We start from the raw sequence: 27592 nt of genomic DNA on the forward strand, positions 1-27592 counted from the left end.
GAGTTTACACCATTCTCCTGCCTCAGCCTCCCGAGTAGCTGGGATTGCAGGTGCCTGCCACAACGCCTGGCTATTTTTTTTTTTTTTTTTTTTTGTATTTTTAGTAGAGACGGGGTTTCACCGTGTTAGCCAGGATGGTCTCGATCTCCTGACCTCACGATCCACCCACCTCGGCCTCCCAAAGTGCTGGGATTACAGGCATGAGCCACCGCGCCTGGCCAGGAAAGAGGTGTTTAAGTGGCAACATCTTTGCATGATTCAAACTCTGGAGGCATATGTATAAAGTCCAAGAAATACATATGAAAATTGTACTTCTTGGAAGCTAAGGCGCTCACAAATGATGAAATGTGATTCACACCAATTTGTACATGAGCACCCATTTGTAAGTGAGCAGGTCGAGACAGGGAGATCCACCTGCAGACCATGGCTGGACTGTGAATTAATCCATTCCCATGTCTGCATTCTCTTATGGCCTCTTCCCATTTCTCCCAGGACTCTGCCACCTACTGTCAAATTAAAAATCACAGACAGGGATATGTGTGGGTGTGGGGCTGTCTGCACGCCCTGATTTCAGAGCTGCTTTGATGTCTGTGCCCAGTTGTGTCTACGGTAAGAACTTGAACCTATTCGTTGATGATAGCATGTGTTCTAAGTTGAACACTCCAAGTCACCATAAAAGGCTGCTTCCTTAGTTAAAACATGACATCTTTTAAATTAATTTTTGACTCAAAAAGAAAGAAAGAGAAGGAAGGAATGGAGGGAGCGAAAGAGACAGAGAGAGAGAGAGAGAGACGGGAAGGAAGGAAGGAAGGAAGGAAAGAAGGAAGGAAGGAAGGAAGGAAGGAAGGAAGGAAAACAAGAAAGAAAAAGTGGGGGTGTAGTGGGGGAATCAAGGAAGGAAGTAAGAAACCCCACCGGCTCCAGTACAGACGTAAAGCCAAACGTAAATCCTGTCCACCAGACGCTAATGAGCACCCTCTAAACTGTAAACCCGTAGGACTCCTTGGTAGTATCTGTGACCTCCACAACTAACAAGGGCACTTTTTAACCCAGTGACAAAGCCAGACGTGATCTCATCTGTAGGTAAAGTGAAGATCCTGTTATATAAAGGCACCGCCACGACAAGGTGTGGCCAGCAACACAGTGACATTGTGAACCCTAGGCCGTCAATGCTAGCACCACAATTGGCACTCAGCGAGCAGCTCCAGGTAATTTTTTTTTTTTTTTTTTTTTTTGAGAGGGAATCTCGCTCTGTGGCCCAGGCTGGAGTGCAGTGGTGCGATCTCCTCTCGCTACAAGCTCCGCCTCCTGGGTTCATTCCATTCTCCTGCCTCAGCCTCCTGAGTAGCTGGGACTACCTGCACCCACCACCATGCCCGGCTAATTTTTTATATTTTTAGTAGAGACAGGGTTTCACCGTGTTAGCCAGGATGGTCTCGAGCTCCTGACCTGTGATCTGCCCGCCTCGGCCTCCCAAAGTGCTGGGATTACAGGCGTGAGCCACCGCACCCGGCCAGCTCCAGGTAATTTTTAATGAGCAGAGGCAGGATGTCTGAGGGGCTTCCTAAAACCCAGCACCTGCTCGAGTATCTCCTGGGCATTTTTCCAGGGAGGCGTGCTAGGCTGAAGTCTTTATCATGCAAGCCAAAGATGTCGGAGGGGGTACTCGACTGCAAAGAAAGAAAAAGGACGGAGACCATGAAGACTCTTTTGTGCAGTGAGAAAATTACTCATTTTGTGACACATTTATTGACCGGAACATACTCTGTCCAAATGCTCGCCTCTATGTGCGCTGGTCTGCGTAGTCTGGGTATGCCTGGGGCCATCGCTAGCTGGCATGTACTGTGATGTGCGGTGGCTGTGGGGGCAATGGTGGTGCAGAGCTAGGGGATGGGGGAACATGGCCACGGAGGCAACAGGCTGCGCAGCCCCAGCAGCCACTAGGGTCACCGGCACCCAGAGATGGCAAAAGGGCAGCATGCCAGGCGCAGGAAGTCTTGTGGTCTCCATGGCAAGGGTACTGGGGGACGCTGTGGGAAGGGCCACCACAGGCCCGTAAGAATTCATCTGGGTGGGAGATCTGGGGACAGAGAAGAAGGGCTGCGCTGCAGGCCCAGGGACGGCGGCCACCGGGGTGACGTGAGCCTGGCTGCCCTCTGACCACTCGCCGGCCGGCTGGGTCACTGGAGTGTTGTCACTTGCCATGGCGGGATCGGGCACCATCACAGGAATTGCTGGTAGAGCAGAGACGCTTCTGATTTGGGTGTTGGGACCCACCGGTTCCTGGTGTTGCGGTGTGACCTGATCATTCTCATTCGGGGATGTGTGATCTTGTTGCTCAGTGTCTGCTGGTGCCAGACAGGATCCAGCAGCTTCTGGCTTGTCCTCCTCCTGATGTCCTGGTGCAGACTTGACGCCCACTCTTCTCTTCATCCTCCCGAGGAGGTGAGGGGAGTCTCTTTGAAAGTAGGGATGGCAGTAGAACTCTAACTATGAGTCAAAGTTTAAATAAAGAAAAGGAAACTGCAAGTCACAAGGATGAACTGCAACTCCCAACCATCTACGCCCCTGTGCAAGAGAACTCTACTGGCCCAGGAGGACTTTCTGGAAAAGGTCCCAGTCCCCAAAGGAAGCTGGGGACTCGTGTTCACATCACCAAGGTTTACCAATTTGTGGCGGGCCTTTCCGTCTCGGAAAAAGCCTCAAAATGGCAGATTAGGGTGGCCACGGCCGGCGGAAAGGGTCTTTGAGGTTGCAGACCAGGAGGGAAGATGATTCTGGGCCTCCCCCACAGTGTCAGCTGGTAACAGAATGCACCCCGGCTGGGCTGGAGGTCCTGGGCACTGGGTCTTCCACACCAGGGGCCCTACCTACCAAGGGCAGCAGGAGCGTCTGCACCTCCCGTGCCAGGCGCCCGTCAGCGCTTCAACTTCAGCACTTCTCCGACACCAGCTAGGGTGATAGTGGTACAAATACCAGACTCCCCTGGCCTGCTCACCTCACGGGGTAAAGCGCTATGGAGTCCGGGGGACACAGCAACCACCAGAGGACAAGGCTGGTCCCGGGTAGGAGGACATGCAGATACGGCTACTTAGCACCTGTGATATTTTACACACTCCAGAGGGGCCGGCACCATCCTCAGCCCTCTCCCCACATTCACTCTTAGTTCATATCACCTCCACCCAGAGGGGGACACAGGCCCACAGTGATGGCCCCACACCCTGCCTGAGGTCGCCCACTTCCCAGGAGGCAGTCCTGGGACTTCCACCCGACCAGGACCCAGAGCCCACAGACTTAACCCCTCCAGAGGCTTGTCGTTCATTACCTTATTCAAGATGGAGACCGGCCTTTGTGCGGGGAAAACGTGGGTGAGGGTCCTGAAAGAGCGTTGACGCCGTTTTCGGAAGCCATATAAGTTTAGCTGGCGGAAGAAGCTCTTTATTGAATCCGTGGCAAACACTTTGTGTGTGACGTCCCTTTCGAGAATCTCCTTTTCGAAGAGTTTTTGATTGATCACTATACAAGCCCCTCCTTCTTCCCACCAGATGGATGAAAACTGATTGCTGCTGACCAGACTCCACAGTTTCTGCGGAAAAGGGAGGGAGAGGAGATTGTCTTCTCCCTGGGGCGGGATGTCACCATCAGGGCGCGGCCTTCTGAACGAAGCCTCCTCGGCCAGAGCTTGGAAAGCAATTTCTTCCGTCAGCAGCCTGAAGTTAGGGCTCCCAGTGGACACCGGGTCATCCCAGGCAGGGGAAGGATCTGCTGGGTGAAGGTAGGTCTCTGAGTGCAACTGGGGAGGAAAAGGCACCCTGTCCAAGCCATGACCCTGTCCTCTCGAATTTCTTTCTTCACAGAGAGCCACACTCAGTGATGGCTTGTCCTCCATCTGGCAAACTTGCTAGTGCAGTGTGGCCAGCAGCGCCCCTTGGCAGTCATGTAACCAGCCCCACGACATCACAAACGGGCTCTGACTGCTGGGGGGGTGACATCTTCACAAACCCAGCAAGTTATGGAATAAAGGGCCAAGGCAGACAAGTAGCTGCCCATCTGCATGTGCACATTCTGGTCCTCACAGTCATTTCAATGGGAAAGGCGACACTAGTACACAGGAGTGGCCAGGGGCCCTGCCGCACCTTAGGTGCCGACCTGGAGCGGTCCCCTTGTCCTCGAGTTCCTGAGCCAGGCAGAACCACAGCAAAGCCCTGGCTCAGGAAGGTCAGAGCTCACCGTCTGAGTCATGGGCCCACAAACACCAGCACGACTGATACTCTGAAGCACAGAAGAAAGGGTAGGATGGTGCCCACGGGTCAGGCTGTAGCCACGCCACCCTTTCCACCCTGTCCTAGCCAGTGGCAGCAATGTGTTCCATGCAGATCCACCTAACACACCCCCACTGTCGGTCCCCAGCACGCAGATGTCCGAAGGCCACTTACGCAAATGGCTTAGCTGACTGCCCCACCAGCGTCGCCATGCAGTCCAGTGGCGAGTCGGAGGCTGCCTTCTTCCCGCCTCTCCTTGGTCCTATGTCCCCCCACCAAGCAGAGACACTCTTCTACACCCCGGGTCTCTGCGGTCACATCGTGGTGGGGCATGCAGCTATTGGCCTTCGAGCATGTCTTGTTTTCCTTGGCCAGTGTCTCCAGAGAAACGCACGTGGGTTTGTGCCCAGAGGTCCATCTCTGCAACAGTTGTTCCTTTGGGATGTGATGCTAGGAGGTCACGGGAGAGGCGTCCCTCCAAAGCAGTGTGTCACACTGTCCCCACACACAGGGCCACCTCTCTACAGACTCCCCCGACTCAATTCTGGGCACAGAGCTCAGGGACCTTCCAGAGACTGCCACAAACCGGTGATGCCTCCACGCTTGAGACATCCTGACCCCAGGGCCCAAGACGCACTGGCTCAGGGGGTGACAGTGAGGGGTCTGCAAACAGACTGCTGATGCTGGTGTCTCGACCCGGCCGCTGCCAAGCTGTGTGACTTGGGCACGTCACTGAACCTCTCTCGGCCTCTGTCTCCTCCTGGGGATAAGAGTAGTAGCACCTGCTTCCCAGGGCTGTGAGGATCCAGTGGGACGTATGGGAACTAGCAAGGCTCCTGGCAGTTGGGTCATAGCTACTGTTGTCACTTCACAAGGCATTTTCTTGAACAGCAAGTTGGAAATCTCATGAGCCTAAGGCAGAATCCTCCTGTGGCCTCTGGTTACAACCCACAGGACTGAAAATCCTTCCAGCCACAGGAACTGGTGGATCTCCTCGTCAATTGCCGCAAGTCATGAGCTGAACCCCACTTGAGTTGCAGTTCAGGCAGAACTCTAGAGACAGCTAGGGCTAGCTAGATAGCAACTGCAGAGCCTTTTGTTGCAGTGTGAGCAGTCCTCAGCTGTTGACATGACTGGGGAGCAAACGAGGACCAGCAGTCTTAGCACCCGAGGAACACTCCAGAAAGCCTCCTAAGCAGTAACAAATGTGGCACGGTGTAGCCCAGCCAACAGTGGCATCTGTGCAGCGTCCCCCTCCTTCTTCCCGCTACCCCATATATCCCTGGGAGCTGTGCACTCAAGGACTCATTCTAAAGGCTACGTCCCTGCAGCCGCCAGCCTCACTCGGCTGCCTGTGCCAGCTAGAGATTTCTTTCCTCTGAGGCTGGCTGAGAGGACCACTCCAGTTTCCCGGGCCATCCAGCAAATAAGATACACATCATGCACATGTAAAACGAGGAACCAGTTTATTGAACAGCTTGAGAGAGCAAAAATAGTGGCTTTAGCTACATTGTTTTACACACTGAGCAGGAAAGGCTAAACCATCCCGCTCCCCCGTACCCCAAAAAGAACAGGCTTGCTGGAGGCCAGTGCCAGGGGTGGAGCCGTGTTCGCAGCAGAGTTGAATTAACCCCATGTAGGCCGGCGAGCAGTTGGTCGTGTTAAAACGCCACACTCTTCTCCTGGCTGAGAAGATCAATGCTCATTTTTTACCCTTTTTTCAGCGTAGGACCTATTTGTTTTCAGGAAGGAGGATGTTAAACTTGTAGCCTCCGGCACACGGCGGAACCTGCAGCTCTTGGAGAAATGGCACGTACACGTGAAAACATCGTGCCTACCCCAAAGCCTTCTTGTTGCTGGCAGGAGGGAAGCCTGAGACTTTCCCAAGCATAATCGTGACCCGCGTGGCCATTTCTGCTCTCAGCAACATTCTCCAGTGTTCCGGCTTCAATCAGCGCTTGTCAGGTTTTAGGCTAGCCACTATTCTGAGAACGTCAGAAAAGCATGGACCATCTCTTGCTTGGCTTTGCTGTTCTGGCAGTAGCAGCTACTACGTACCTGCATGAGTTCCAGGGCAGAAGTGGCAATGTCCCAGGAAGGCATGGCACCCCACTGGGGTGGGGTGGGTGTGCCACGGGCATCCACTTCTGTAGCAGAAGGCATGTGCCTACAGCACAAGCTTGTAAAAAAATACTTGAACAGAATATGCTGTACAGAACTAGGGGTTAACACCGCATATGAAGATGCTAAAACATTTGTATAAATACTCTGTATACAGGCATGGAGTCACTCCCGCAGGAAGGGCTCATCGGTGAGGCTATGAAAAACTGCTGTCAGCATGCCCAAAGAGAAACTACTTCCACAGTAGGAACAGAAAAAAGGACTGTGCTGTGTCTAAACACGTGGTGCATCAGAGACATAGTTACAGTTCCTACTGACTGCGCCAGCCACGACCTGGGAGTGCTAAGGACCTGGGAGTGCTGAGCGAGCTGCAGGAGGTCAGCCCTGTGGAGAAATACATTTCTAAACAACACTTTTGATTGGGATTTCAGCACCGTGTAGACAGATGTTCCTTCTGGGGGCCTGGTAAGCAGCCATCCCCCGGTGGGTCTGACGAGGAAGAGGGGTACCTGGAGCCCCTCCCAGACAGATGGAAATCCCGCCCCTGTTCTCACACTCTTCCTGGCATCCACATCTGCTGGCACACACCCCCGTCACCCGCCACTTCCGCGTCCCGTCATGGTGAGTGGCTGATAGGCGCTGGATGCAAACAAGGCATGAGATGGACGTACCTGGAGACCCAGCTCCAGTACTGGTTCTGGTTTGCGGGGTGAACGAGGGGGCAGAGGAAGGTGGAGAGAGCGCGTCCCAGTCCACTTTAGCTCTGTCCCCGGAAGTGGCATCTAATCTGGCATTTCGATATTAATTTGGGAGGTGGGAGCACATACTCCCAGGGCTCTGGGTAATGACCACCCTGGCCTTCTTTCGAAACATGGGTGCGATTTTAGGAGGCTCCGGAACTGGGGTCTCTTCGGTTTCTTCATTATCTTCGTGATGGAGATCATAGGAAATGTTTCCATATTCTCGTAGAAATGGGAAGATTTCAAGCAGAAACTGACAGAAATCTTTGCGGATACCAAACCACCCTGAAAAATAAGAATTTTTTGTTTCACACACGAGGCTCAACTGACCTTCCTGTTAACTTTCTTTCCATAACGAGAAGTTTCACTCCTACGATGTCATAACATACTTTATCCAGACTCCTCAGTCACAAAGCCTGAACAGGGCTTGAGTACCCAGAAGGGGGAGAAGTACAAATGCTAGCTCTGTGGTTCTCTGAGTGAGGCTCCCGGACTGGCAGGGACAGCGTCCCCGGGGTCTATTTATGGATGCCATTCTCGGGCCCCACCCCAGACTTCCAGAAACTGAGTCGGGCTAGGGTGGACTCCAGCAGTCCCCTTTTCCCTGCCCTTTTGGGATTCTGCTGGGTGCCCAAGTTTGAGAACTACTGCTCCAGTGAGTGTCAAGATATCTGTGGTGCGTAGACTATGGTGTCTTCCGCTAATCTTCTCCAGCCACGATAAACTCATGGATGACAGTGCCGCGAAAAACAAGATTTCCATCACCCTCCGGAATCTGCGAGGGCAGTAGTCATGCGTGGGTCCTGGCCAGGAGGGGGCCTGAACTCATGGAGCCCTCTTAAAGCCACTTTCCCAGTCCCACTCTTCCTCTCTGTATGCTACTGGAGTGTCAGCTCGGTGCAGGCCCTCCCTGCTCCCGGCGGGGCAGAGGCACAAACAGCAAGCATAGCCTGGGCTGCTGGGCTGCAGTGAGGCCCGGCCCCCAAACCCACTGGCTTTCGGAAGGGCAGTGCTCTGGGCTTCCATGCCACGGGGCTCACAGCCTCGCCAGGAAGGCACCCTCTGCAGAGATCATTTTGGCAGTGTCTGCCTCAGCAAGCAGATGGAGGGGAGGAGAGTGCTAGCAAGGCAAGACAGGCAAGGCTCAGGGGATGGCAGCAAGGATGTGGGGGAGGCAGAGGGGCCAACAGGGACCTAGGATGAATCCCAGGGTTTGGGTGGGAGATGTGGATTTTCCATCAAATCCTCACAGTCCTTGGAAGAATCTATCTTGATCCCCATTTTGCAGAGGAGGGAACGGGATCTCTGAGAGGTTGCCTGCCTTGTCTAGTTCTACCTCAAATGGCAGCGTGCACTGCGAGAAAAGTCCCAGTGCAGGCCAGCGGAACACCAGAGTTACGGCATGCCCTTCCTTAGACGGTCCCAGAATTTCCTCAGCCCTCGCTTTCCCACACAAGCTTCTAAATTGGGGCCCTCGGAGACTCATCCCTTCCTAGACTTCTATCCATCCCCCACCCCATGGTCCCACCCCGCACACACACCAAGGACTTCTCAAATGCTGAGTACATACAGTGGTTTCCTCCCTTCTGTCCAAATGTGGTTGCCATCAGCGTGATCAACGAGAGCCAAAGGGGGACAAAAATCGGGATGCAGGAGAAGGCGTTGTGGCCATCCAGCTTGTGAACCAGCAGAATCTAAAGAGACATAGTCCCTGTTGATGCCAGCATCGAAAATGGACATAGGCGGAAGCCAGACCTCATTAGGCAGCTCCTCCCCACCACCCCACCCCGGCATGGGCTCCAGAAGAGGGAACATCAGCACCGCAGGAAAAGGCAGGAAACCACCTATCCATGGGGAAAACTCCAAATGAGCTTGTATGTCCCTCTTCAGAGCTCTGCAGTAGCCTCTCCACTTGAAAAGTTCCCAATGCCAGCAGTTTTATGGCAAACTCCTCCCAGTGTTTATTCTAAGGAGTCAACAGCTCCCATTCTAGAATTCTCCATGCGACTCCAATACATAAATCCAGCATCCAACTCTGCTTTTCCAAACGTGGAAACTGGAGTCATACAGAGGCACCATGGCTAAAAACGGTGCACTCTTCTCCCTGCCAGCCCCACACACTGCCCCCAAGAGAAAGGAAGGATGCTTTCCTTTCTCCAAAGCTCCCTCCCAGAGATGGCCGTGTTCTCTCCCCTCTCCTGGAGTGGGCTCACTGTGAGCTTGACGGACAGAGGCTGCCTTTCCAGGGGTGCAGAATCCTGTCAGGGGAAGCGCAAGCTTCAGGGGCTGAAGAGGCTGCCCGTGGAACGCTTACCTCAAACGTAAGAAGGGGCACGACGATGGTCATCCAGCTCAGGGCCATGGTATATGTGTCCTGCGCTGCTCGGCAATCACATCCATAGAGCGCAAGAACAAGACGGACCACACGATGTAGTAGAGGACCACCAGGCACAGAAAAGACATGAGAATCCACAGCGGGACACACACAACCTGGGAGTGGGGGAGAGAAGAAGTCTCTTTAGCGCTTCCGACCCGGCCTCTGATGGAAGGCACCTTCAGCACCTTGCTGTGTCTCTCCAGTTAAGGCAGTCCCTCCTGTGAGCTGAATAAGGACGTTCTACCTCCCAGGACTGCTGCAAGGATCGCTCGGGACAGAAAAGGTATGGTATGTTCACTATGGGGCCTGCTGCCACCGTTTATGACACAAACGCTCAGTGAGTCCTCAGTCCCTCTTCTTTTGGGTGACAGACAGCCCTGCATCTGGCTCCGCAGCCTCTACTCTTCCAGAGGCCCACCCTCTCACACTCGCTCAGGCTCCCCCAGGCTCTGCTGCCATCACAGCTTCCCAGGAAACGGGACACAGCTGTCACCCTGTGCACACACACAAGATCTTACCCCAACAGACTATCTTCACAGCTAACATTCCCACAACCTGCTGAGGGTACTTTGGCAACACAAATGGGAAAGGGCTCCCCAGAAAGTGTGGCTGCCTGGGCTCTTAAGGATCCCTAACCTCACCCCTACCAAATTAGTGAACTTGGCAGGTTGATGCTGGATACAGGTTGATGCTGAATACAGGTTGATGCTGGATACGTAGCGCTGCCGGGTCCCTGCCTCCACGGCAAGGGTGCATTCCAAGTGTGTTGCTGTCAAACCAGGTAGACCTTGTCTCATCCACACACAAGCCCAGAGGATGAGTTCTGGGGGTGCCACTTGGCCAAGGTTCCCCTGTGACATGTCGTCACCCTCCTGCCCTGCCCCCTGGGATGACACTTCTCCGTTCTCCCTTTTTATTATCTATCATACAGTAGGAAAAGTGACTGTCTTCCTTTGGTGTGCGTTCCCTGAGTCTTCACACAAGTGTAGATTCGCACAGCCAGAGACAGGATGTGGAAGAGGTCTGTCACTCTGCAAAACTCTCTTGGGCTGTTCCTTCACTATCACAGTGTCCCACCATTAGCCCGGCAAACACTGATCTGTTCTCCATCACTGTACTTTTGTCTCTGCTGGAACTTTATGTAGATGACATCGCGAGACAACACTGTTGAGACTGGCTTCCCGCCATCCACATAATGCCTCTGAGATTCATCCAAATTGTTCCCTCCCTGTATCCATAGGTGGACCCTCTCATTGCTGAGTGGTATTCCATTGTACCGATGTCTACAGTTTGTTTACCCAACCCTCCGCTGCGGATGGTTTCCAGCCCTTGGCTATCACAAACAAGGCGGCTACAAACACTAGAGTGTGGGTTTCTACCTGGCTGCGCCCTTTCACTTCCTAGGGTAAATACTTAGGTGTAGGGCAGCCACGTCCCAGGGTAAATGTGCTTTTAACTGCATGAGAAACTGCCAAACCATTTTCCACAATGCCTGTACCATCTGCCTTCCCCTAGTGACGTTGGAGTGTCCCAGTTCCTCTGCATCCTACTGGGCACATGCCCTTCTCAGTGTTGTTGAGTTTCGTCATTCTGAAGCCATGTGTTTCGGGCCCCCATCCTGGTTGTAGTTTGCCTTCCCTAACTGTAATGACATTGAGCATCTTTTCCTGTGCTTTTTCACCATGCATATATCCATTTGCAAACTGTCGACTCTTTTGCCAATTTTTAAATTAGGTGTTTCTTTTTGCATTTTTGAGTTTTTAAGAGTTCTCTGTATGTTCTGGGTACAAGTGAGCGTTTTGATGTGTGCTTTGCAACTATTTTCTCCCAGTCTGTGGTCTGTCTTCATTTCAATTTTGAGGAAGTCCAAATTTATGATTTCTTTCTCATATGGACCATATTAACAGTGCCATTTCTAAGTACTCTTTGCCTAACTGCAAACCCCAAAGATTCTGTCCTATGTTATTTCCTAACAGATCTATAGTTTCACATTTTCTTTTAGATCTATGATTTGAGTTGGCATAGGAATTTTACCCCTCCTGACCAGCCTGGAGTTTTTGATTGTAGGTTTTTCTGCAGAGTCTATGCACAGCCTTTCTTCCCCCTTCCCCATTCTGTGATGAGATTCTCCTTTTTATTGAAGTTCCCTTCATGGGTGGAATGTTAGATCTCAATAGCCTTCCTTGTTGTCTCTTGCTCACTATGGGAAACATGTACTCAGACTGCTTCATCAACTGGGATCTACAGAGGATGAAGGGCAGAAAAAATCTTTGTTCTCATTTGTGGAAAGCACTAAAAATTACTAATCATTTTTTTTTCCCTGACAGTATCTTATACTAAAAAATTTGGTCTTGTTTGGACATGTTTCCTCCATGTCACAACAGAAACAGTTTTGAACCCAATGACCACTCTCCAGATACAGCACTGTGAAGTTGTAGGATGAGTGGCTGAATAAAAACAAAGACTTTGGGCAGAAGTGATTATTCCCATCTTTAAGTATGGAGTGTATTTAGCTTCCCTTCGTTTCTTCTCTGCTCCCAATTCTTTACTGTACTTTTTACTTTTTAAAGGTAACTATATTTAATACATAAAATATATTGTATGCAAAATTATACATCAAACAACAGAGAAAATAAAACTGAAACAAAAACACTAGCATGACCTTACCTCCCAGTGACAATGGAACTCTTCTGCCTTTAGTCTCCATCTTTTTTCCATGCATTTAATAGTGGAAACTATACTGTGTTCTCTAATTTCTGTCTTGCCACTTATCTTTCTGTCTCTGCATCCATCCACCCATTTATTCATGGTTAATTTCAACCAAATGCCCAGTAACTGAAGTCACAGTTTAGAAGCATGACATAGATGCCACCACCAGCAAGAGTGTAAATGGGTATGGCTTTTTTTTTTTTCTTTTGAGACAGGGTCTCGCTACATTGCACAGGTTGGTCTTGAACTCCTGAGCTCAAGTGATCAGCTCACCTCGGCCTCCCAAAGTGCTGGGACTATAAGTGTAAGCCACTGCGCCTGGCCAGGTATGGCTTTTGGAAAAGCAAGTTGGCAGTGTAGTATACGTATATAGGAATCTCAAACAGTTCCCAACCTGTAGCCCAGTAACACTATTTCTGGACTATTTCCTAAGAAAACAACCAAAAAAAAAAAACATTAAGGCAAAAATTTTAATGCATAACATATACACTGCAGCATGATTTAAAATCATTCAATACTGGCAACAATGGAAATACCATATTTTAGAAATAAGAGGATGGTTTGATACATGCACTCGAAGAATATTTTGTATCAATTAAACTTTAGAAGTCATGTTTATAAAGACCTTTATTAACATGATAAAATGTTTATGATACAACATTAAAACAAAAAAATCAGTATACAAAACGGTACACACAGTTATATCCCAACTGTTTGTATAAAACACAGACATAAAAAACACTAACTATGTTATCTCCCCATAGTGGGATTATGGGTGACTATTAGGCTATTACTTCTGCTTGTCTATCTTTTTCAAGCTTTCTACAGTGAATATGAATTACTTTTATAATAAAAAAAGAAGTTTATTTAAGGATTTTAAAAGTTACATACAAGCCAGGGCCAGTGGATGATCTTGTCCAGTCTTAAGGCAATGAATATAAACTGGAGAATGTTGACAGAACACAGGATTTCTAACTAAAAATGAAGAGAAGAATCAGTTAAACAAAGTATAATTTGCATTTAATACTGCAGTAATTTGGTTAACACACTAAAAGACAATACACATTATAATACAGTGTAACTTGTGTAATATTATGTTGCACTGGAAACTCCTGATTTTCGGTACCAGAGGGGCACAGCAGTATTATGGCAAGGGGAAATATGGCTCGGCCTGCTGCCTTGCTCCTCTGCTGCCTTGCCCCTCTGCTGCCTTGCCCTTTGTGGCCTGAGGCCTGAGCACAGATGAGAACCTTGTTTCCAGGTTCGCTGGGAACACAGACTAACTGCAATAGACCACTAAGCTTCCTTCATGCCCCTACCAACAACACTGTCTACTCAAAACCATCCTTGTGCGTCCTTCTTCTCATACCTCAGATTTGCCCTTGGATCCCACCCTTTCCTTTCAGGCTCCTTGAGGACCTTGTCACATCAAGCCATCAATTATAGATTCTTTACTGTATCTTTAACCCCACCTATTCCATTGATCCCTCCTAGCAGCACAGAAACAACTCCTTCTCATTAAAAACAAAAAACCCCAAACCAGATAAACCCACCCCATCCTTTGATCCAAGACCCCTCTTAGCTTCAGGTTTCTCTCTGTGAGACAGTAATGAATATGCAAGCCCCTACTATCTCATTTACCATTCCCAGCTTCCTCCACTGTGATCTGGCCTCCACCCCCCATGACCATCAGAAGACAGCTTTCATCAAAGTCACCAATAACCAGGAGACAGCAAAAACACTTCAGTTGGCATCCTACTGATACTGTGGATGGGTCTTTCCTGTTTGCTCCCCTCCTCCTGGCCTTCTAGGATCCCACCATGCAGTCTTGGAGCTCTCTGGAGTGCTCTGGTAATTCCTTCTGTCTCCTTTTCCCCCTCCTTAAATGGTGATGCTCCCCAGAGCCACAAACAGTCTTCTCTCCCCATTAGGGAGACAGACACAAGAACACACATATTTTCACTCACCCACTGCACCCTGGACTAGGGGAGAAGAAATTTCAACCAGACCCTTGGCTTCCATTATTACCTCCTTAGTGGTGAGTTCTCTCATCTGTCTCCAACTTAGCCTTCCTGCTGCATAGCAAACCCAGCTGTGCATATGCCACTTGGCTCTCCTAGAGGCACCTCAAATGAAGCCAGTCCCAAATAGAGGTCATTATCGCCTGCACTTAGAACCTTATCTCTCCTCTTTCTATAGCCTCTCATGTCACTTTGAGGCACAAAAGTGGTCTCATTTCTCAAGCCATGAGCCCGGGAATCACCCTGTATTCTTTTTCCTACACTGTTGCATTCAGTCACCACATCCTGTCCACTGTAGTGTCCAGACTTCTCCTGAATCCCATGCCCACTTTCTATCCTGATGATGACTGCCTAGTGAGGCCTTCTTCCTCACCATCCCCCTACCACTTCAGCAACCCCTTACTAACCTCCTGCCTCCAGTTCAAATGCCCTGCAGGCTGCTCCTCACTCTGGTAAAGTACATTGTTGACCACAGAATCGAAATCTGGGACCGGGCCCAGAGCTTCCCAAAGTTCTCAGTACATAGGTACATGAGGAATTTAGTAATTCCTCCATAGACTTCTAGGCCAAAAGAAATCCCTAATGTGGCTGGGAATGCCAACCATTGCATTGATTTAAGTAATTACGTCTAACCTAGTAAGTATTTCTAAGTAGCCACTTGAAAAAATAATTCATACAAATCTAAAGAAAAATGTTAATATTATTCTTAAATAACCAAAACTAATTCCTAGTGGGATGCGTGTGCCTGTCAGGTAGCTCACCATTTCCCACGCCTTGGAATCAGACAAGGTGCTCCCACTGTTGTCACCTGTTCTTCACCTGGATTTTCACACAGCACTAGCCTTTTGAGTTTTCAAAGCAGCTGCCGAAAACCCAACTTCTTAAAGATATGACGTCACTGAAAGGAATGCAGTGTGGCCTAAAACTAAACCTGTAAACTATTTCAAGCTAGTAGTTTGTATGGTGTCCCAACAAATGTCAGGTATTACTGTTTTCCTCAAAATGTCCACTATCCCCTGGTGCCCTGCGAGTGCACTGGGGTGCCTGGGGCACTTCAGCACATGCTCTGCAGGCTGAGGATGTGGCCCCTATTTGGCCCAATCCCTGTGTAGAGGCTCCCTCTCATCTCAACTCCCACAGTTCCTTCCTTTCCACCTTGTGCTCCCGTCGGATCTGAACTGCCACAGTCCACTCAGCTGATGGAGTGTTTCCTGCCTCTAGGCTTCAATGTGTCCCAAAAATGCCATCCCTTTCCTCCCGACACAGGGCTCCCTGGCAGACCCTCAACTCCTCCTTCCCATCTCTGCATGAGCCTACTCCGAATCACCCCCTCACCAACATAGGCACTGTTCTTGCGTCATAGGAGGAGGGAGCTCAGCTCCTGGTATGTTGTTTCTTCCAAGGGCAGGAATGCCAAGAGTGTGAATGTATGAAAGACTTACTTTCTGCAGTTCAGGCCCAATGCTGTCCTAGCCCTTGGATAGTTGTCCCTAGGTATCTGTAGGGGATTGGTTCCAGGACCCCCTGGGGATACCAAAATCCATGGATGCTCAAGTCCCTGATATAAACTGGGAATTCTAGGGAGGGTGAAAGTGGCCCATCAGATACTCTCCCTCCACAGCTCACTCCCACCTACCAGTCATACCCATGCTGTGGCCTTTCCACCAGCATGAAAATCAGGGAATAGCTCCCCTTGTTCAAGGCCAACCTTCCTGGTGCTCCGGGTCCCATTCTCCCTGAGTCCCACAGAGCCTTGCTCCATCACCATCCCTCTGTCTAGGTGCCTTCCCCTCACGCCTATACCTGGGATCCAGGCTTATATGCCTGACCCACCCTACAGCTGCTATCTTTACTTCCTAAGCCAACTGCAGTCTTCTTCCTTCACTCTTTATCCACACAGCTCAAAACCAGGCATCTACAGCCTCTAGTTCTCCCCTTAACCCATCAGTATTCAGCTTTGGGCCCTCAGCTTCTGTGCAGTTATGTAGTTATGTGCCCAGGCTTTAGAGTTGAGCCGATTCAAATGGAATCCTGGTTCTGCCCCTTTGCATGTGGCCATGAACAAATGACTTATCTTCTCTGGACCTACCTCACAGGGTTGTGAATAGTTAATAAGAAAACTACTGCATGTGATGTGCCTAGCAAAATGCCCGGCACACAGTAAGTGCTCAATAAACATTATCTGCAATTATTTTCATTACTACTATTACTAGTCCTGGTATTTTATTCATCTGCATATCCCCTATGCTTAGGGAAAAAGGACTTGGCATCCAGTAAATACTTGATAAATGTTTACTGAATGAATAAACAAACACATGGGCACATCAGTATAAGCTAACCAGAGAGCAGGGGAGGTGCTAACTCATGGGGTCTGAGGTGGGGAGATGGTCAGTTTTGAGTGTCAACTTGGCTGGGCTATAGTACCCAGTTATTTCATCAAACACTAAGCTTGGTGTTACTATGAAGGTACTGACTTTGAATAAAGGAGACTACCCTCCATAGCATGGGTGGGCCTCATGCAATCAGGTGAAGGCCTTAAAAGCAAAAACTGTGGCTTCCTGGAGAGGAAGAAATTCTGTGCCAGGACTGCAGTGTCAACTCCTCTTAAGTCTCCAGCCTGTTCACCTGCCATGGAGATTTCAGACTTGGCAGCCCCACAGTAATGTGAGCCAGTTCCTTAACTCTCTTTATACGTACATCTGTATCTAACCTATCAGTTCTGTTTCTGTCCGATACAGGATATGAAGCTGAGAGAAGGCTGAGGTCCTGGGTGAAAAGCTAGTGTTCTAAGTGAAGAAAGAAAAATGGTTATTTCAATTGTCTTTTGTTGCCTTGTTGTCTCATGATGTAGAGTTGTTAATGATCAAACTCTTCCTAAAAAAGGGTAAGAAACTGACATCTGAATAACTGAGCAAAATATTTTACTTTTGAAAGCATTCTTTTTTTTTTTTTCTTTTTAAGATGGAGTTTCACTCTGTCACCCAGACTGGAGTGCAATGGTGCAATCTTGGCTCACTGCCATCTCCACCTCCTGGGTTCAAGAGATTCTCCAGCCTCAGCCTCCCGAGAAGCTGGGATTATTGGCATGTGCCACCACACCCGGCTAATTTTTGTATTATTAGTAGAGATGAGGTTTCACCACGTTGGCCAGTCTGGTCTCGAACTCCCGACCTCAAGTGATCTGCCTGCCTTGACCTCCCAAAATGGAAAACATTCTTAAATACATGAAATCTCACCTCTAGTGACCTGTCATGTCGAAAGCCCCAAACACAAGCTGCAACAGACACCGGGGAAACAAAGAACAGCGGCATGAAGACCAGGAGCCAGAAATGGCTTCCTCTCTCGATTCTGTCACAGACCAGAACTTCAAACATCAACAAGAGCAAGTGGATGCCCACTGCAATCAACATGGCTTTAAACTCCACACACGTTTCTCCTTCTGCTCTAAAAAGGGAGAGAAGAAGAAAACACCCTCATTTCAGAATCTCCATTATAAGCAAGCAGTTCAGGGCAAATACCAACTTATACTGATACTTTGAATTTTACTTGAAAATTTGACAAAAGTAAGGGAAATCAGGTAGAAAGCTAACTTAAACCTAAGCTTTGGTAGGCAATCTCTGAAACATCGAAGAACTACTACATAATACCAAATGAACATTACAATCAAACCAGAATTTAATGTTTTAACTGTATAGGCATATTCTCAAAAGTAATAGCCAGTTATTTCCCTGACAATGTACATAAACACTTCTCTTCACATCTTTAATTCAACAACAAGTTACTTCCAAGAGTATTCAAGCTGATTTGCTTCTGCTGCTAAAACCAGGCAAATACCCCTTAAGTCTCATGATCCTCATTTTTCAATGAATTAAAAACCATGTAAACCATCCTTCACACAATATTATAAAAATAACTCTAGTTCTATGAACAAGTGCCAGTTATATTTCAACAAGATAGTAGTAACTATTGTTAGGTGCTATTTTAAAATGCAAATAAAACATATAAATGATTTTCATTTTCCTTTCTATTCCATTAAGAGAAATTAACACCTGCAGATGAAAGAGAAAGAAGAACAAGAGTTAAAACTGTTCTCAAACAAAATCAGTTTAATTAGTTAAGTATCATACACAATAACCTTAACAGATCTACAATTGAGCAATGGTGAGGCCAGCAATCAGGAAAAGGCTCTATAATGCATTTGAAAGGCCTACAATGTTTATTCAAAATACAGATGAACATTTATGATATACATGTATTGTGGGTGATAAATACACCAGAAGTTAGATCATAGAGAAAATGCTATCAGAGGTTATTCCTGTAGGACCCAACTGTGTTCCACTGGTTAATGTCAACATGAGAATGACCACGCCTGTACATTCCTTACATTCAACCCCACATACACAATTCCTTTCCTTGCTCAAAGCATCTTAAATAAGACCAACAAAGAGAAGTTTGAATATATTCTAAATATCAATTAGTAGAACCTAAATGTTTATTTAACTTTGCATTCTTTGAGAAGCAAACATTAGATATCTGAAAATATCTCATAAAAAAAAGAAAACATATACAGCCACACAGGTCATCAATCTTTCAAAACAAAATCTAAGAACTTTGAAACAGCTATACATGAATGTTCCTCACCTGCCAAGGCTCTCTGTGTAACTGTTTTACAGTTCTTAGACATGTATTTGACATGTAATTTACATGATCTGAATCATTTTTGTATTTAGTAAACAAAAATTTAAAAAGTTGATGTAGTGGCTGGACGTGGTGGCTCACACCTGTAATCCCAGCACTTTGGGACGCCAAGGTGGGTGGATCACCCGAGGTCAGGAGTTTGAAACCAGCCTGGCATGGTAAAACCCTATCTCTACTAAAAATACAAAAAATTAGCTGGGCATGGTGGCAGGTGCCTGTAATCCCAGCTACTCAGGAGGCTGAGGCAGGGGAATCACTTGAACCCGGGACGTGGAGGTTGCAGTGGGCTGAGATCACGTCATTGTACTCCAGCCTGGACAAGAGCAAAACTCCGTCTCAAAAAAAAAAAAAAAAGTTTCAACTTTACACTTTTCCCACACGAGCAGCTGCCTTCTGGGAATTCCTATACTCCTCATCTTCCCAGTGAAGGTTCATAATAGCCTCCCAGTCTTAAGTCCCCCTTTTTCCCTTTATGTAGTTACAGTCTCTGTGGCAGAGAAGGGAAAGTCTCTTGCAGGTCCCAGCAACACCAGGCTGCATGCTGGTATGAGCCAACTACCAAGAATTTGGGCCAGCAGAGGTATCCAAGAGCAGGGAGGGCAAGAGTTGGAAACAGTAAAGGGTACTCCTCTCCCCTGCCCCTAAAGGCTCTGCTTTCCTTCTTGGCATCCAACCCTTGACTTTCCTCATTCCCTAGCTGCTGTCTCAGGGACTCATGTTCTCCTGGCCAAGCCACCTCCCCTACACTGCTAATAGTCCTAAAGCTCTGGGACTAGGAGGGTGGGACAACGGGAGCCCCAGCTTCAAAACTGAATTGGAGAAAGATCTTTCATGACCAAACATAATATGAGTGTCTTTTCCTAAAAACAGGGTGGTTTCATGCTGCTTAGTCTAGTATGGCATACCAGTTCTGTATTTTGGGTACATTTTGGATTATACAGGCATTTGTGAGCTGGCTGGCAACTTACCCCTAAATGGCACTGCTTTTGTAAGAAAATACATACCAAAGACCAAATTTTCAAAAACACAGAAGAGATCTGTTAGCTTATACTATAGTTCTAAGACCCCAGATAGGCAGAAAATAAAATGGTCCTTACTTCATCAAAAGTGAGAAAAGTCAAGATATTGCTCCCTCATGCTAGAGACCAATGAGTTGTATAAAGCAGTATTACCGATATTGAGGATTTCGTGCCCAGACTCCAGTTCCAACTGAGGCTCCAACAATGACCATTAACTTCCACAGCCATATTGGAGCAAAGACAGCCCAGTAACTCCACTGTATGATGCCATCCAAACGAAGGGCCAGCAGCACAGAGAACAGCAGCAGACAGGCATAGATGAGGAATTTACTAGGAGAAAAGTAAAACGATTAAAGAGGATTCACTTTCACAAATATGTGATACTGAAATGGGGAGCAATAAGAGCCGTATTTGTCAGCATGTAAAAGGAGTCACTAGCTTAACCAATCATTTATTGGAAAGGTCTATGGGGTAGACATAATGTGTTAGGAATAAGAGAAACATAAAGAAGTCTAAAATAAGTCTCCTGCTTTCCAAGGCTTCCTCATAGAAGGAAGACCACACAGAAACATATAATACAGCATGATATTTGTGATGAGAGCTTGGAAGAGTAAATACAGATTGTGTCTGAGGCACTCAGAAGCAGAGAGGTGGTGACCCTGGAGCTGGTTCCAGAGGGCAAGCAGAAAGCTGCCAGGCAGGAAAGGAAGTGAGATGAGGAAGTACTCCAGGCAGAAGGAACTAGCTATACGAAGACACAGACTGGAAAAGGCTGATGTGCTCTGAAAATGGTCAAGTTCTATCACTGAATGATTCTATTTCTAAAAAGGCAGCCATCTGTCATATTCATATGGCATGAACATTTTAGTATATGTATTATACTTTCTATGAATGAATAAATTATACATACACACATGCTCACATCTCATATAAAAGGGAATTGCTACTGAGGATGTCCTTGAAATAATTAGAAATTATACTCTTGAGGACCTCTATTTCCAGCCTTGATTTAATAATGGGAATATAATGTACCTTCCCACCTAAATAAGAAACTTGATACTGTCTACAAAAGAACAGTTTTCAGACATTGACAACAGGCAGTGGAGAACAGGTGAGAGGGAGGAAACAAAGGAGGTAAACCCCACTATTGCCACAGTTTGCAGATCAGAGGCAGTTTCCAGGTTGTAGCAAGAAAGTAGTTACAACTCAACCCTGTCAATAACTATATTAAATATAAATGGCCAACTGAAAGACAAAGATGATCGGATTGGATTAGTAAGCAAGGCAACTATATGCTGTCTATAAGAATCCCACTTTATCTATCTATAAAGACACACACAGATTAAAAGCAAAAGGAAAGAAAAAGTTATACCAAATAAACACTAACCAAAAGAAAGCTGGAATGACTATATTAACATCTGTTTAAGTCTTCCATTGCTGCTATAACAAATTACCACAAACTTAGCAGCTTAAAACAATGTAAATTTATTATCTCACAGTTCTATATGACAGAAGGCCAGATGAGCTTGGTTGGTTTCTCTACTCAGAATCTCACAAGGCTGAAATAAAGATGTCGGTTGGTGGAATGCTTATCAGGGGACTCTGGCAGAATCCACTTCTAAGCTCATTCAGGTTGTTGGTAGAATCCAGTTTCTTGTGGTTGTAGAACTGAGGTACGTGTCTCTTTGCTTGCTGTCACCCTGCAGTTGATCTTAGATAGTAGGGGCTTCTACTGGGTCCTTGCAAATAGGCCCCTACATCTCAAAGCCAGTAATAAGCTATAGCATATTGAATCTTTCTCATGCTTGGGATTTTTTTCTCACTTCTTCTGCCATATCACTTCTGCTTCCAGTGAGAGAAAGTTATCTGCTTTTAAGAGTTCATGTGATGAAACTGGTCCACCTGGTTAAGCCAGGCTACTCTCCCTATTTTAAGGTCCATAACTGTGGTAAGGCAGAATTCTAAAGAAGTTTCCAGGATTCCTGTGCCCTGATTATTCAATCAAACAGTAATCTAAGTAATACTGTGAGGGGACTTTGCAGATGGAATTAAGGTTACTAATCAGCTAACTTTACAACAGGGAGAGTATACTGGATTATCCAGGTGTGCCCAGTGTAATCACAGGAGCCCTTAAGACGGCAGAAGAGTAAGTCGGAGAGATGTGGTAGAAAAGAGATGAGGCAGAAGCAGTCAGAGACTCCAGACTTGGGAAGGATTCAGCCTGTTACTTCTAGCTTTGAACACGGAGGTAAGGAACCATGAACCAAGGAATGCAGGCAGGCTTTAGAAGCTGAGAATAACTCACAGCTGACAGCCAGCAAGGTAAAGGGGACCTCAGCTCTACAACCCCAAGGAACTAAATTCTGACAATAGCCCAAAAGTGCTTGAAAGCAGATTAATCCCTGGAGGCTCCAGAAAGGAATAGAGCCCTCCTAACACTTTGATTTTGACCCTGTGAAACTAGGCAGAAGACCCATCTGAGTCATGCTATACCCGGACTTCTGACCTAAAGAACTGAGAGATAATAAGCTTGAGTAGTGTTAGTAATTTGTCATGGTAACAGCAGAAACTAATGCTAATAAATGTATCTTCAAAATTCCCTTTGCCATGTAAAATAACATATTCACAAGTTTCAGGGCTTAGGGCCTGAGTATCTGTGTATTTGGGGGGGTGGGGCATTCTGCCTACCACAACATAAGACACAGTATATTTTTGAACAAGGACTATTTCCAGGGACAAACAGAGGCACTTCATAATGATAAAGGGGTCAATTTGTCAAGATCTAACAATCATAAATGTTTATATGCCTAATAACAAAGTTTCACAATACATGTAGAAAATACTGATCGATCTAAAAGGAGAAATAAAAAAAATCAAACTGTTATAAATGGAAATTAACATTCCTTTCTTAGTAACTAACAGAACACATAAACAGAAAATTACTAAGGATATATATGATTGTAGCAACACTATCAACCAACTTGACCTAATTAATATTAATGAGTTCTTCCCAACAAAAGCAAAATACAGATTCCTTTCAAAAACACATGGAACATTCACCAAGACAGATTGAATTCTGGGCCATAAAACAAGGCTCAACAAATTTAAAAGGACTGAAATCACACAAAGTAAATAAGCACAATGGAGTCAAACTAGAAATCAACAGTAGAAAAATATCTGGAAAATTCTCAAAATACTTGAAAATTAAATGCCACATTGCTAAATACTCCATAGGTCAAAGACTATGAGAAAATTGAAAAATATTTTGGATTAAATAAAGGCAAAAACACAATATACCAAAATTTGTGAGATACACTAAAGCAGTACTTAAGGGAAATTTTAGCATCAAATACTTACATTAGAAAAGATATCAAGTCAGGCCGGGCGCGGTGGCTCAAGCCTGTAATCCCAGCACTTTGGGAGGCCGAGACGGGCGGATCACGAGGTCAGGAGATCGAGACCATCCTGGCTAACACGGTGAAACCCCGTCTCTACTAAAAATACAAAAAACTAGCCGGGCGAGGTGGCGGCGCCTGTAGTCCCAGCTACTCGGGAGGCTGAGGCAGGAGAATGGCGTAAACCCGGGAGGCGGAGCTTGCAGTGAGCTGAGATCTGGCCACTGCACTCCAGCACTCCAGCCTGGGTGACAGAGCGAGACTCCGTCTCAAAAAAAAAAAAAAAAAAAAAAAAAAAAAAAAAGAAAATAAAAGATATCAAGTCAATAATCTAAGATTCTATCTTATGAAAATAGAAAGAACATGGAGGTAAGGAACCTCCATGTAAGAAAGGGAAGGAAATTTTTAAAAAGTAAACAGAAAGAAGAACCTGATAAATATAAGCACATTAATCAATAAAATACAGTAAAAAGGCATTAGAGAAAAAAAATCTATGAAACTAAAAGCAGTTTCTTTGAGAAAATAAGAAAATTGGTAAATCTATTAGCCAGAGTAATCAGTAAGAAAGAGTAGGCTCAAATTATTAATATCAAGAATGAAAGCAGGGATATCACTATAAATCCTAAAAATACTAAAGAGATAAGTAGGGGATATTATAAACAACTTTATGCCAGGAAATTTCTTGAAACAAAGACATGGAAACTGCAATTCTAGTTAAAACCTTTTTCACAAAGAAAATGTCAGGCCATGGCAAAATCTACCAAACATTTAGGGAGGAAATAGCAGCAATTCTTCACAAACTCTTGCAAAAAAGATGAGGGGGGAATATTTCCCAATTTATTTTATGAAGCCAGCATTACCCTGATACCAATACTGACCAAGAAAAGAAAACTACAGACCAATATCTCTCATGAACAGAGATGCAAAGATCCTCAAAAGATTTTAGCCGACTGAATTCAGCAATATATAAGGATACTACATTATGACTAAGTCTGGTTTAGCTAGGATTGCAAGATCACAATCCTGGATTAACATCTGAAAATCAGTTAGCAACCTTCGTGGTATCAGTAGGCTGAAAAAGAAAAATCACATGATCATCTCAATAGTTGTTTAAAAAGCATTTGACATAATTTGCTACCCATTCAAAGTAAAAGCTCTAAACAAATTAGGAGTAGAGAAGCATCTATGAAAAACCTGTAGTTATAATGCTTAATGGTGAGAGACTCAATACTTTCCCCTTAAGACAGGAAACACGGCAAGTTTGTCCACTTCAACACATCTATTCAACATTGTACTAAAGGTCCTAGCCACAACAATAACATGATAAAAAGAAATTAAAAGAATATAGTTTGAAAGAAAGAAGTAAACCTGTCATTATCTACAGAGATTATCTACATTTTCTGTGTAGGAAATCCTAAGGAATCTACGAAAAAGCTAGTAGATCTAGTAAGTGAATTTAACAAAATTGAAGGATACAAGGTAAATGTACACAAATTATTGCATTTCTATACAGTAGCTATGACAAATTGGAAACAGAAATTTAAAAATATATATCATTTACTGCAACTTTCCTATAAATTTAAAACTATTCAAAAATTAAAAGTTTATGGGAAGGGGCGGAGCAAGATGGCCGGATAGGAACAGCTCCAGTCTCCAACTCCCAGCGCGAGCGACACAGAAGACCGGTGATTTCTGCATTTTCAACTGAGGTACTGTGGTCATCTCACTGGGGAGTGCTGGACAATTGGTGCTGGTCAGCTGCTGCAGCCCGACCAGCGAGAGCTGAAGCAGGGCGAGGCATTGCCTCATCTGGGAAGCTCAAGGGGGAAGGGAATCCCTTTTCCTAGCCAGGGGAACTGAGACACACAACACCTGGAAAATCGGGTAACTCCCACCCCAATACTGTGCTTTAAGCAAACGGGCACACCAGGAGATTATACCCACACCTGGCCAGGAGGGTCCCACGGCCACGGAGCCTCCCTCATTGCTAGCACAGCAGTCTGCGATCTAACCAAAACGGCACAGCAGTGAGGCTGGGGGAGGGGCGCCCGCCATTGCTGAGGCTTAAGTAGGTAAACAAAGCCGGGGAAGCTCGAACTGGGTGGAGCTCACAGCAGCTCAAGGAAACCTGCCTGTCTCTGTAGACTCCACCTCTGGGGACAGGCACAGCTAAACAACAAAAGGGGAAGCAGCAGAGGCCTGTGCAGACGCGAACGACTCTGTCGGACAGCTTTGAAGACAGCAGTGATCTCCCAACACGGAGGTTGAGATCTGAGAACGGACAGACTGCCTGCTCAAGTGGGTCCCTGACCCTGAGTAGCTTATCTGGGAGACATCCCCCACTAGGGGCAGTCTGACACCCACACCTCACAGGGTGGAGTACACCCCTGAGAGAAAGCTTCAAAGTAGGAATCAGACAGGTACACTCACTGTTCAGCAATATTCTATCTTCTGCAACCTCTGCTGCTGATACCCAGGCAAACAGGGTCTGGAGTGGACCTCAAGCAATCTCCAACAGACCTACAGCTGAGGGTCCTGACTATTAGAAGGAAAACTATCAAACAGGAAGAACACCTATACCAAAACCCCATCAGTACGTCACCATCATCAAAGACCAGAGGCAGATAAACCACGAAGATGGGGAAGAAGCAGGGCAGAAAAGCTGGAAATTCAAGAAATAAGAGCGCATCTCCCCCTGCAAAGGAGCGCAGCTCATCGCCAGCAACGGATCAAAGCTGGTCAGAGAATGACTTTGACGACATGAGAGAAGAAGGCTTCAGTTCATCAAACTTCTCAGAGCTAAAGGAGGAATTACGAACCAGCGCAAAGAAACTAAAAATCTTGAAAAAAGAGTGGAAGAATTGATAGCTAGAATAATTAATGCAGAGAAGGTCATAAACAAATGACAGAGATGAAAACCATGACACGAGAAATACGTGACAGATGGACAAGCTTCAGTAACCGACTCGATCAACTGGAAGAAAGAGTATCAGCGATTGAGGATCAAATGAATGAAATGAAGCGAGAAGAGAAACCAAAAGAAAAAAGAAGAAAAAGAAATGAACAAAGCCTGCAAGAAGTATGGGATTATGTAAAAAGACCAAATCTACGTCTGATTGGGGTGCCTGAAAGTGAGGGGGAAAATGGAACCAAGTTGGAAAACACTCTTCAGGATATCATCCAGGAGAACTTCCCCAACCTAGTAGGGCAGGCCAACATTCAAATTCAGGAAATACAGAGAACGCCACAAAGATACTCCTCCAGAAGAGCAACTCCAAGACACATAATTGCCAGATTCACCAAAGTTGAAATGAAGGAAAAAATCTTAAGGGCAGCCAGAGAGAAAGGTCGGGTTACTCACAAAGGGAAGCCCATCAGACTAACAGCAGATCTCTCGGCAGAAACTCTACAAGCCAGAAGAGAGTGGGGGCCAATATTCAACGTTCTTAAAGAAAAGAATTTTCAACCCAGAATTTCATATCCAGCCAAACTAAGTTTCATGAGTGAAGGCGAAATAAAATCCTTTACAGATAAGCAAATGCTTAGAGATTTTGTCACCACCAGGCCTGCCTTACAAGAGACCTGAAGGAAGCCCTAAACATGGAAAGGAACAACCGGTACCAGCCATTGCAAAAACATGCCAAAATGTAAAGACCATCGAGGCTAGGAAGAACTGCATCAACTAACGAGCAAAATACCAGTTAATATCATAATGGCAGGATCAAGTTCACACGTAACAATTAACCTTAAATGTTAATGGAAAAAATGCTCCAATTAAAAGACACAGACTGGCAAACTGGATAAAGAGTCAAGACCCATCAGTCTGCTGTATTCAGGAGACCCATCTCACATGCAGAGACATACATAGGCTCAAAATAAAGGGATGGAGGAAGATCTACAAGCAAATGGAGAACAAAAAAAAAAGCAGGGGTTGCAATCCTAGTCTCTGATAAAATAGACTTTAAACCATCAAAGATCAAAAGAGACAAGAAGGCCATTACATAATGGTAAAGGGATCAATTCAACAGGAAGAGCTAACTATCCTAAATATATATGCACCCAATACAGGAGCACCAAATTCATAAAGCAAGTCCTTAGAGAATTACAAAGAGACTTAGACTCCCATACAATAATAATGGGAGACTTCAACACTCCACTGTCAACATTAGACAGATCAACGAGACAGAAAGTTAACAAGGATATGCAGGAATTGAACTCATCTCTGCACCAAGCGGACCTATATAGACATT

At 46.3% G+C, this 27592-nt stretch overlaps 2 protein-coding genes across 2 annotated transcripts in view; both read right to left on the reverse strand.

The window, feature by feature from the left end:
- Positions 1 to 1425: 1425 nt before the first annotated feature.
- LOC117077341 (heat shock transcription factor, X-linked-like) lies at positions 1426 to 5560 on the reverse strand. The gene is given in 3 exon segments (XM_033201012.1): positions 1426 to 1818; positions 1821 to 2490; positions 3326 to 5560. Coding segments are annotated over 3 exon segments (1269 nt in total). The 5' UTR covers positions 3890 to 5560; the 3' UTR covers positions 1426 to 1783.
- A 145-nt stretch (positions 5561 to 5705) lies between these two features.
- The window catches only part of TMEM185A (transmembrane protein 185A), a 39697-nt gene continuing 17810 nt past the window's right edge, over positions 5706 to 27592 (reverse strand). The window contains 8 exon segments of the mRNA XM_033201013.1: positions 5706 to 7208; positions 7210 to 7408; positions 8694 to 8817; positions 9438 to 9490; positions 9493 to 9613; positions 13101 to 13184; positions 17467 to 17674; positions 20101 to 20277. Of these exon segments, the coding sequence (XP_033056904.1) occupies positions 7166 to 7208; positions 7210 to 7408; positions 8694 to 8817; positions 9438 to 9490; positions 9493 to 9613; positions 13101 to 13184; positions 17467 to 17674; positions 20101 to 20277 (1009 nt within the window). The 3' untranslated portion in view covers positions 5706 to 7165.

Source organism: Trachypithecus francoisi, unplaced genomic scaffold, assembly GCF_009764315.1.
Source record: "Trachypithecus francoisi isolate TF-2019V2 unplaced genomic scaffold, Tfra_2.0 Lachesis_group6, whole genome shotgun sequence".
NCBI lineage: Eukaryota > Metazoa > Chordata > Mammalia > Primates > Cercopithecidae > Trachypithecus > Trachypithecus francoisi.